Source organism: Arachis duranensis, chromosome 9, assembly GCF_000817695.3.
Source record: "Arachis duranensis cultivar V14167 chromosome 9, aradu.V14167.gnm2.J7QH, whole genome shotgun sequence".
In the NCBI taxonomy this organism is placed as follows: domain Eukaryota; kingdom Viridiplantae; phylum Streptophyta; class Magnoliopsida; order Fabales; family Fabaceae; genus Arachis; species Arachis duranensis.
The window spans coordinates 2,849,815-2,860,995 of NC_029780.3; the positions used below are offsets into that span (position 1 = coordinate 2,849,815).

The 11,181-nt window shown below is 35.1% G+C and overlaps 3 protein-coding genes across 6 annotated transcripts in view; 1 reads left to right on the top strand and 2 right to left on the bottom strand.

Annotated features, from left to right (window-relative positions):
• The first annotated feature begins 390 nt into the window (after positions 1–390).
• LOC107464032 (protein MODIFIED TRANSPORT TO THE VACUOLE 1) lies at positions 391–5,308 on the top strand. The gene is made up of 5 exons (XM_016082930.3): positions 391–1,096; positions 1,842–2,588; positions 2,823–2,978; positions 3,473–4,426; positions 4,938–5,308. Exons 1-5 carry the CDS (start codon positions 890–892, stop codon positions 4,977–4,979), a joined length of 2,106 nt encoding a protein of 701 aa, XP_015938416.1. The 5' UTR covers positions 391–889; the 3' UTR covers positions 4,980–5,308.
• A 697-nt stretch (positions 5,309–6,005) lies between these two features.
• Positions 6,006–10,637, bottom strand: LOC107463883 (uncharacterized). Of its 4 annotated transcripts, XM_021130615.2 has the most exons (14): positions 10,181–10,637; positions 9,543–9,945; positions 9,371–9,462; positions 9,121–9,279; positions 8,688–9,021; positions 8,183–8,301; positions 8,023–8,095; positions 7,728–7,948; positions 7,525–7,581; positions 7,258–7,432; positions 6,884–7,006; positions 6,637–6,807; positions 6,482–6,541; positions 6,006–6,394 (listed from the first exon to the last, which is right to left on the bottom strand). In XM_021130615.2, exons 1-14 carry the CDS (start codon positions 10,222–10,224, stop codon positions 6,269–6,271), a joined length of 2,157 nt encoding a protein of 718 aa, XP_020986274.1. In that variant the 5' UTR covers positions 10,225–10,637; the 3' UTR covers positions 6,006–6,268. The 4 variants fall into 4 exon arrangements, 3 of the variants coding, with proteins under 3 accessions (XP_020986274.1, XP_020986273.1, XP_020986275.1); XM_021130614.2 differs by lacking the exon at positions 10,181–10,637 and having other exon boundaries at positions 9,543–10,159; XR_002367303.2 differs by lacking the exon at positions 10,181–10,637 and having other exon boundaries at positions 6,312–6,394; positions 6,637–6,787; positions 9,543–10,160.
• A 364-nt stretch (positions 10,638–11,001) lies between these two features.
• LOC107464050 (uncharacterized) overlaps positions 11,002–11,181 on the bottom strand; it is a gene marked incomplete in the record, with an annotated part of 2,314 nt that continues 2,134 nt past the window's right edge. Inside the window, 1 exon segment of the mRNA XM_052254531.1 lies at positions 11,002–11,181.

Here is an 11,181-nt window from a genome sequence, read left to right on the forward strand (position 1 = left end):
GTCTCTGTATTTTATAAAATTTTAAAATTCGTTTGTCGTATATCTTGTGTCGTGTCGTGTCTCGTGTTCGTGCATCATAGCTAATAGATGTAGTTTCTGAGAATGAAAATAAATTTTCCAGTTTTTTTGCTATAAGATTCCTACTTTTGTTATTCAATCGAAAATAAAAAAATATTAATATATAAAAAATTATTTAATAGCATAAAATATAAATATATATTAATTGATTTAGGATTTAATTTTTTTTGCGTAATTTTTAAAAAATAACTAGGGAGGTGGATTGGCAGCTTGCGGCGGCGGGTGCTAACGTGCGCAGGGAACTCGCAATTATGTTGAGACTTGAGACAAATCAAACTCTAATTCACTCATCTGCCACGCCTTTCATGCTTCTTTTCATCGTTTTGCTGCCACAAATCATTCTAACCTTTTCTCTCTCTCTCTCTAATCCTTCAATTTCAATACAATTCTGAGTTTCTTTTTCTTTTTTCTTTTTTCTTTTTTCTTTTTTTAATCTATCCCCAAATCACAAAAGTTACACAACAGAAACAGTTACACAGACACCCAACCCGTTTCAGATTCCCCCCAATTCTCACACAATCTCTTCCTTTTCGCATCTTTACCCCCCTTTCGACATCGTTTTCCATTTCTTTATCCCCCTTTTTCACAACTCTTAAATCAGTCGCGCTTGCATTTCTGTTTCCTGGATTCTTCATCACCCTGAAAAAATAACAGTTACCTCGATACAGTGTTGGGTTTTCCAATTCAGGGCATTTTGGGTTCTGGGTCTTAGGTTAGTTTCTGATCGGGGAAGTTTCCGCGTGGTGGGGTTGTGATCACTTTGCAAAGTTTGTTCTTTTAGGGTTTTTAATTTGATTGAGTTTGGGGGAATATGGAATCGAGTCGAAGAGCTGTGGAGTCGTATTGGAGGTCGAGGTTGATCGATTCAGCTACTTCGGATGAAGATAAGGTCACTCCGGTTTACAAATTGGAGGAAATCTGCGATCTTTTGAGGACATCGCATGTCAGTATTGTGAAAGAGCTTTCAGAGTTTGTGTTGAAGAGACTCGATCATAAGAGCCCAATTGTGAAACAGAAGGTATACACAAAAGAAAGAAAAATTGGTATTGTTACTGGTTTTCCGGGGTTATGTATTATGAATGTTGAGCATCTTGGTCCTGCGTTTGATTTAAACATGGATTATTTTCTTGATTGTATTTTAGTGGCGCAAAATCAGAGGACAAACAGATTAAATTTAAAATAGAAAAAATATTTAATTAATTTTTTTTTTTTTTTTTTTTTTTTTTTTTTTTTTTTTTTTTTATTATTATCAAAGCCATTGCACATGTTAGATAATGATTTAGGGTACCTAACAGGCTAATAGATGAACTTGATAGACTGTGCCTACGAATCTCTTATTAGCTTAAATTAACTTGGCTAGGGAATGTGTACAATTTTTGTTGTTGATTGAGTAATGTGATTGTGAATATTTAGGCACTATTGTTAGGATGTGCTTTTTGCTGCTTTAGCTTTCTATACTGTAATCCACTGATCTATATATGTTGTGCTTGTGAGGTGAGCGATGTCCATCTTTTGTTTCCAATACTAAATTATCCTTAAAACGGTAAATCCTAATATGAGTTGTTCTAGTTGTCCTTGAAATTGTGTTATTCTGTAATATGGTTATGTGTTCTAACTTCTAGTTTACAGGAACTTGACTAAGGGATATGAAAGAAAAGGATTATAATGTTTCTGTTGTTAGATACTTGGATGATAGGCTCGTTATTTGTCTAAAGTCAGTTATGTGTACTCAGTTCATTTTTCTTTTCCATTATTGTTGGCAGGCTTTAAGATTGATAAAGTATTGTGTTGGAAAATCTGGTGTAGAGTTTAGAAGGGAAATGCAGAGACATTCGGTGGCAGTTCGTCAATTGTTTCATTACAAGGGACAGTTGGATCCTCTGAAAGGTGATGCACTAAATAAGGCTGTGCGAGACACGGCTCATGAGGCTATCTCTGCCATCTTTTCAGAAGAAAATAAGCCAGTGGCAGCGCCTACTGAAGATATTAACAGGCGAATACAAGGGTTTGGGAATACCAACTATGAACCACCATCAGAAGATAAGAAATCTTTTATTAGTGAGGTAGTCGGTATTGGAAGTGCATCAATTAAGCAAGGATTTAGTAGCTTAACACAGGGACATTCACTAATGAAGAATGATACTGGAAGCTACAGGAGTCCAAATCTTCGAAGGTCATTGACCATAGAAGAAGAACGTGGTGAGAGATATGAACCGGTTAAATACCGAAATGAAAATCAGAGTAGTTTTGAGCTTCCAAAGTCCAGTGGTCCTTGGAGTCAGGATTCAAGGGTAACTAAGACGGAAACATCAAATGGTGATTCTGGTGCAAGTTATTCGGAAGGTAAGACAAGGGAGGATAGGTTGCTGGAGACAATTGTAACTTCAGGGGGTATTCGGCTACAACCCACTCGAGATGCTATTCAAGTTTTCCTAACAGAGGCTGCCAAGTTGGATGCTGTGGCTTTATGTCATGCCCTTGAACCAAAGCTTCAATCTCCCATGTGGCAGGCATGTCTTCGATGTTAATGTTTCTACAACAATATGAAGTCACTGATCAAAAGTCCATATCAATTACAAAGGAATGCACATAATTATATACATTTTTTAAAAAAAGGCTTCACATAAACTAATGATTCATTTATTGGTTTTGTTTTTTTTCATCTTATTGGACTAAATATTTGAAATTTTTTCTGCATATTAATCTATATGTTATTTAGCTTATTATGAGAATATTATTTTCAGGTTCGCATGAAAGCTGTTTGCGTGCTCGAAGCCATGCTTAGAAAGAAGGATGATGATCATTTTTCAGTTGTTTTTTCTTACTTCACTGAAAATAGTGATGCAGTGGTGAAATGTTCAGAATCTCCCCAATCTTCTTTGCGGGAAAAGGCAGTCAGGGTAACTTTATAACCAAAATCTGAAAGAAAATTATCACATGAAATCATGAAATTTCATCTTATTCATTACATTTTAATATTGGTCAAACCTCATCCCTCTCCCCTTCTCTCTTAAGGTTTGAAAATTTTGGCTTGTGTGGCACTGGAGATTCTCGCAGAATTTGTAGGATATGGCAGGATGCTAGTTGATAAATTGAATCTAAATTGCGAAGAACCCTAGATAATTGATATTTTCATTTATTGTTGTTTGTGGAAGTATGGATATTGACATACTTTTGACGCATGTTTATGCATTTCATACCCTTGTAATTTCAGTTCTTTCTTTTTCTTAGTCACTTACACAAGAAATAAATTATCTCATATGCCGATAACTGAGTGTCATTTGTAATTTTCTCTTGAATAACACTAATGATTATAGCCAATGTCAGCAGAAAAGTCTAAGATCAACCTTTGTAATTTAATTTAGTACATTGCCCCTTGTCCCTTGATTGACAGGTTATTGGGCTTCTAGGTGTAGGCCACTCAAATAGCTCTGGTATTAATTCAGAGAAGGCTGTGAAGACAGAAAGTACTACTGCTGTTGAGTTGCCTGACTTGATTGACACTGGAGATTCAAATGATAATCTCGAAATGGAGAATTCTACAAAGAATGTGCTTGATCAGAATATAGAAAATTTGACATCATGTAGACCTCCTCTCGTTGATGATTTATTTGGAGATTTTAGTGGTTCTGTTGAAGCTACTAATGAACCAAAAAATGATGACGACCCTTTTGCTGGTGTGTCATTTCATACAAGTGAGAAGAAAGAGCATGCAGCTGATCTCTTTTCTGGGATGGATGTTGGTGGTGATAAACCAGTTGATCATGGAGGTCGTGGACAGACAAGTAGGAGTGATCCCCAACCCTTTGACCTCTTTGCTTCCAATCCCGAGCAAACAAATCATAAAGAATTTGTTGGTGATTTAATGGGTGGCTTGTCATTAGAGGAAAATACCTCAAGTTCAAATCATAAACCATCTCCCCCTGCGACAACAATGCAATCGGAATCTTTATTTTCAGGTTTAAATAGTCAGGTTCCAGATAATAATTTAGGTGGCATGTTGGGTTCCCAGACAGCTGGGTTCAATGTAAATCCCATGTTTCCTACGGGTCAGCTGCCTTATGGTGTGCAACCCGGTATGATGTTGAACCACCCGTATGCTTCTCAGCCCTTTAATTATGGTGCCATGGGGACTCTCTTGGCTCAGCAGCAACTCTTTGCAACAATGGCTAATTTCCAACACCTTAATAATGCCAACATGCAAAATGCTAGTGCTGCTCAAATGACTGGACCCAATGGAAGTACACCTCTTCCCGATATATTTCAACCAAATTTCTCAAACCAACCTCCTACCTCACTGATGAACAATTCAAAGAAAGAAGATACTAAAGCATTTGACTTTATCTCGGTAAGTCTGGATGTAAATCCCTGTTTGTACCTTTGTCGATTTAATCTCTTCTTTATTTGACAGTATATCGCCGATTTAATCTTAGCATTGTTTGAATATACTGCTGTATGGGATCGGGTTTAGTGTTGACTTTTTACAACTTGAACGAAGTTTGATGTATCTTCCGAAACAAGATATTCATCTATGAATGATAAGCTTGAAACAAGAACTCATAGTTGAAACATGGAGCAAACAAAAGATTGCTGCCAACATAAATTCTTCTCGCTTTAGTCCTCAATTTAATGAGGCATATCTAACTATCTAAGAATGATTGAAAACATCTTGTTGTTTGATAAATTTAAGGTTTGACACAATTAACTTTAATTAATTCTCCTCCTTATATTGACTCCTTTCGTTTACTCCTTTCTGTAAATTGATGATGTTTTCACTGGATTATCATTTTATGATTTCTCAGTAAGAGACTTGGATGCTTTTGATTCATAAACCTGATTACATCGTTTCATGTTTGTAGGACCACATTGCATCTGCCCGTGATTCAAGGAGAGTGATTTGATATATAGACCTTGTGTTGGATTGTTGTGGCTTTCTATGAGAAAAGAGGTTGATTTTCTTACAGTTATGGAAGCATTTCAGGTCATATTCTACATGTTCTTGTTAGCAAAAACACAATAAAACAAGAGAAAACATTTTGGACACGGAAGAAGTTCAAAATTGTTACCAGAATTGAACATACGAGAATGTTGTGTAGTGTTATACTTTTCTTTTCTTTTCTTGTCTATTTGGAGTTGTTTCCGTTGAGTATGTATGTAGGTAATAGTTGAGATTTTGCAGTTGTAATTCAGGCCATAAGAGCAATACAACTTCTCTTATTTGAGGTGTGTTTGTAGTATGCCTTAAATTATTTTTAGTCAATTGTATGCATTAGACAGCCAAATAAACTACTAGGTTATGCAAAAACCATGTTATGAGAGGTATTTTGGTATGCAGCAATTTGTACCAGACCCGAAACAAACAATTATTAGAAGGTGCATTTTATAGTGGTTACCGTGGTTAGACAGATTTGAAAATACTTAAAAAATATAGTTAAAGTTATTTCTATTATTTGACAGTAATTAAGAAATTATAGTTGTGCAATTAGTTTTAACGATGTTACTTTTTACATATAAAATTAAGATTTATTACATACCAATTTTTATTTTTATCAAATTAAATTGTGAAACTCATTGATTCTTCACATATTACATTTATCACCTCTAAAATTAAATTCAATCTGCATTTTAAAATATTTTGAGAATATTGTTGTCATTTTTTTTTTCACGGTATTTGTTAAGTCTTAATTTGGTAGGTAAAGAATTAATCCATTATGGTTTTGAACTTCATTTAAGGGTTTGTCACAGGTCAAGAAGTTATTGTATACACAAGGTAAGATTCAAATTATCGATACTTGTTTAAGCGGATTAGTGAACTAACCACTAAATTAATCAAAGTTAGTTGAATATTTTTGTCGTTAATAAAATTGGAACTTACTTTTTGTAAGTGATTTGATAATTTAAGGGCATTTTTGTTGGTTTGTGCCCAAAAGAGAAAAAAAAATTTGTGAGGGGTTCCAAATTAGGGTAGCATCAGACAAGTAGTGAAGATCTGTAAAGTGGAGCATTTTTTAATAAATGATTTGGATAAATCTGCATGTGCATCACATCCAACAAGCTTAGGGCATTATTCAATTGAGTACCCTAATGGAAGTTTGTCACATTCACATTGTACATAAAAATAATGCTGTCATCTATATACAATTGCTTTCTCCAAATGTAAATTGTATTGAGAGTTGAGAAAGAATCATGTTCATGAAATGGTTGGTGGCTGATCATCTTGATTTTCCAATGACTGGTTACTCTTACTCATCATCTCTCTAGTTTGCTTTAGTTGTTTTACAACATCCAAACGCTCTGGAGAATAAGAGGAAGGAATCTACACATACAAAAGCAACCTCCATCAATGTTGTTACATCATCAATTAATGCAGCAAAATATGAGTGACAAGGCAGCAACTTGTTACCAAGAATGGCATATATTTCTTGATGGCTGCTATTATAGCTGCATGGCCTACTGTTGTTACCTGTTAACAAAATGAGAAAGCCAAAACTTGTATCTCTATTTCTAATTTTACACATCAAACTCATCAAAATAGAACAAAAAGCATAAGTTGCTTACAGGAAGTAGCATCAAGATTGTCATTGGAATTAATACTATTACATCAGTCAAGGTTCTCTCTAATCTCTTTCTTTGACTTCTTGAAGCCTTGAAGCCATGTGCTTGCTTTGCAAGTAATTGCAAAGCAACCTTGATGTCCATGAAGAGCAACCTTGTACCCATCCAAAGGTCCTAGTGAGTAGTAATAGTAAGTAGCACACTTCCTAAAAGCATGTGGATTTTAAATTCTCATACAAGTCTTTCTTACCGCACTTGTCAATGCCAACTTGGTGCTGTATCGCTTGATAATACTTTGATGTAGAGGACTTGACTTGTCATTTACGGAAACTTGCCCGAATGATGATTCCTTGTTTGTTGCCAAAATTGGAGCCTGTGATTTGAAGTAAGACGAGAAATACAGTGGTTACTATCATGTCAAGTCGAGACCATGTCGAATACTCACTCTGTTCTCTTCTATCTGTCACTGTTACTTTGTGTCATATATGAAGAGTAATGTAATTGCTACTTATATAACAAGGCATAAAATTTTGCATCTCTTGTTTAGTAAGATAATGAGTTCCTTAACTTTGGAACTGAGGTTGTTCTAATGATCTTACAAGTAGCATTGCATAATTAATATACCTTGGGGAGTCCAGAACTGTTGTGAGAATCAATCTTTGGAAATCCTTTGGTAGTTAAGTCCTGTGACCTATGCGGTCCTTCAAACAGCAAAGTTAACTTAGTTCCATTTATGCCTCCAATGTATGATGATGTATGATTGTCAGATGCAGCATGGTCCATAATATTTAGTGAATCACTGAAAATGGATCATATATTAAATCATATTACATAAAGTTGTCTTCTATGAAAGAAGAGAATGTGTAAAAGAATTCAACAAAACCAGCATACCCTGATTTATCATAAGCAGCCCAATGATCTTGCAGACAATTGCTTAGCAATCCTTGACTAGAAATGTTATAAGGGGCAGTTTTTTAAGTGGTTTGATGGAAATCATGAATTATTAACAAATTTATAGTATTCCTATTTTATTTTGCCACATGATTCTGGAAAATTTTCTGGCTTGGAAACATTTTCCATAAACTAAAAGTTACCAGTGAAGCAAGTATGACAGTGAAGCTGTGTCCAACGATTGCTGAGTCGAGCGATTGAAGTGCGCAAAGCCAGAGAAAACATCATAGCACACAGTAAAAACAACAGATAAAATGATCTCCTTCTCTGCTTGGCGAGCGTTGTGTTTTTGTCTTTTCTGTTTGCAGTTTATTTGGACATATGAAGCATAAAAATCAAGCCATCCTATCTCATCAGTTACTACCTGAAAGATAGTATAAACTAAAATTAGTAACATTTAATCTCAAATAGCAGTTGGTAAAGTTCACAGAAACTAACCTCCATGAAGCATTGATAAACTGGTATGCAGGAAAAATCTGGATAAATGAAAAGAATCCCACACTCCAAGTAACTTGGAGGGAAAAGGCAATGAATGATTAGTATCGATATCTTGAAGATCAATACGGCTAAAATGAAACGGACGAGCAAAGAGATCAACCTAAGTAAGTCCTTAACAATTTCATCAAGGTCCTTAATTCCCATTGCTGACAGAAATATTCTAGTCCTTCTTCCAAGATATGCAAAAAGTCCCAGTATGGCCAAAGTATCTGATGGAATCTGTAAAAGTTGCAGTACAAGAAACTAGATCAATGAAGAGTGATAAATATAATAATCAGTGCACCTATGAAATGAAAAGATTAACATGCTAAAAAACTGGAAAAGACATTGACAAAGCATGTTCTTATTGTTCGACTCAACTTTCAACGGTTCCCTATAGTTTTGTAGTTTTAATCATATACACATATTGAAATGCTGTAAGAACCTAACTTAAAATGAGTCAAACTATAAGGACTAAAGTATAAGTAAACTAAATGGAAATTAAGAGAACATGGTAGATTTAATCTGTGACTATATTCACTCTGAATGGAATAAATTCTTAGGAAAATGTTATAGTCAACTAAAGTTATTATCCATAAAGTTTTGAATGAGTCTGCAAACTTGACCTTGTGTTCACTTTTCTTGTTTGACATGATGCTTTCTTCAGAGAATGCTTTCTGTAGTTTCTTATGTGCCAAACCAATCCAAAACTCAAGCTCCTCGGTTTTTTCGCTCGGAAGAATCTTCTTACCAAAATGCAACAAGAAATTCAATTCAAATCCTGCCTCAGTTGCTAACTGGTGTAGTTTGTCCACTGAAGCAAGACTGAGTGAAAAATCCATGAGCTTGACCAAAACATCCTCAAAACACAAAACAGGTATGGGGCGACGGATACGGCCACAGCCTAATTTCACCACTGCAGTACAGCAGGTTATAGCCACAATTATACCTGCAATGCCGCTGAAAGCTTTTCTGTCAGGCTAATTGGACCTGTTAGAAGAGTTTTAATCCATGGTTTGGACATAACTTTCTGAAAAAACAAGGTTGTTTGAGGCAAACCTTCCAGCATATTCCACAGACCATTGTTTCAGAAGAGGAATAAAGTATGCTGCTATCTGTGGCATTTCAGTGTCTCTAAACCAATGCACCAAATCCGGATGCTGCATTCGGAGTTGAAGCTCAATGTGTTCTCCCACCTGATTTGTTAAAGGGTTCAAACTGAAACTACAGCTTGTTACTTCTCTTAATCACATATCTATGGATGTTACCATTTCCAAAAAGTATGCAAGAGAAAAATCTAAAAGCTTACATCTCTCTAACAGGGGAAAATTCGTTGTGTCGTTCATGTGATAGCAATATCTCCAAATCAATTGCAGTTTTCATCAAAGCATAAACTGCAACCTGTGTAAGCAAGCATGTTGTCAGTTGTTGTAATTAAGTAGTTGCAAATTTCAGCATCAAAGAAAATTTTGGTGCTTAACCTGGTAAGCAATTCGCCTATGCCACTCATGAACATCTTTTCCAATCCAAGCCATTGAGAGTTCTGGACCACATCTTGAGACTCCAAGGGACTCAACAGATTTAGAAAAGCTCCTAGCAGATTCATGCAATACCGAAACAATGTAGTCCACTCTATTAAACTCCACTCCCTCAGTACTACTTGATGGAACATCAGTAACCTCCTCTACTTCATTTCTTTGATCAATACAAGAAAAATGAGTCTTAACTAATTCGGCGAGCGATGAGCATTCCCTTAAGGATGTGTAATATCTAGACAAGGACCCAACTAACAGGCCATTATTCAAAGAGCCCTCTACTTTGTTCAACTTGGCATGTTGAAGGGCATAGACAGTTAAATTCTTTCTGATATCTAATCCGAAGGATCTGCAGTTAGATATGAGCTTCTTGAACTTGTAGATTTGCCATGTTAGAAATGCATAGAGTTGTACAAATGAAATCATATACATCAGAAATAAAGGGGTCAACACTTTTGTTATACAATAAATATCAAAATCAGTTTCAGGGAACACTTCAACTTCACATCATTATGCACTGTGTCTAATGTACAATTAAGAATAATAACAAGGTAATAAAACATAAAGGGAGAAAGGAAGCTTACAAGTGATGAAACAGTTGATGCTGCATATTGAAAGGTGTAGCCATGGAAGATAGAAAATGGAAAATCAAAGAAAAATGGTATAAATAATAATAATGATAATGATAATGATACAAATAAGGGAAGAGAACAAACACCACCCTTCTCTGGAGAACTATAAATAAGTGCAAGCATTAAAGCGATGTCATCGAGGCACAGAAAGAAAGAGAGATAGTTAGGTACAAATAAATAATCATTTTGCTTACAAGTACAAGAAAAGACAAGAGTTTGAAACATACCTTATGCTGTTATTACAAATTCCCTTTGGATTTAACTCCTGACATTTACCTTTTTCCTTAGCTAGGGTTTTTAGTAACCTTGTGATAATCATAGAATTCATGTGTGAACTATGAACATGTTTCCAGATTCAAACACCCATTTGGACTTTGGTGTTAATCAATATTCTAATTCTTATGAGTTTGTTGTTTTCATGGTTTTGGCCAATCAAAATTTGTTTCTTTATTTGTCTAATGTTAAGAGTATGCTGTTCTTTTTTCCCTTTTTTCTTACTCCACAATCCACATCGAATCAAACTCATATCTTTATGAGATGAGAAAAAATTCTTCATCAAATATATTGACGCTTTACTTCCTATCCCCTAAAAAGAAAAAGGGGAAAGAAAACCCATAAGAAAAAAAACTTCTTGCAAGAAATATTTAGTTAATCAGATCATGTAATTGTCTTAGTTCAAATGATGATAAAATTGCAGCAACTTAATAATCCTAACGTCATTTCATAATGGATTTCAACTGTGCAAAGAATTCTACTACCTCTATGAACAAACGTTGACCGGATAACGACAAGAGAATTTGTTTGGAAACACATCTTATTCAGTACAAAATTGTTCTGAACTTGAAGTACAAAATTGATACTCAGAAAAAACCTATCATTTGCCTTTCCCAGACTACATCAGTTTTCAGGAGCAAGATCCTCAAATCAACCACCACTTTGCATTAATGGGATAA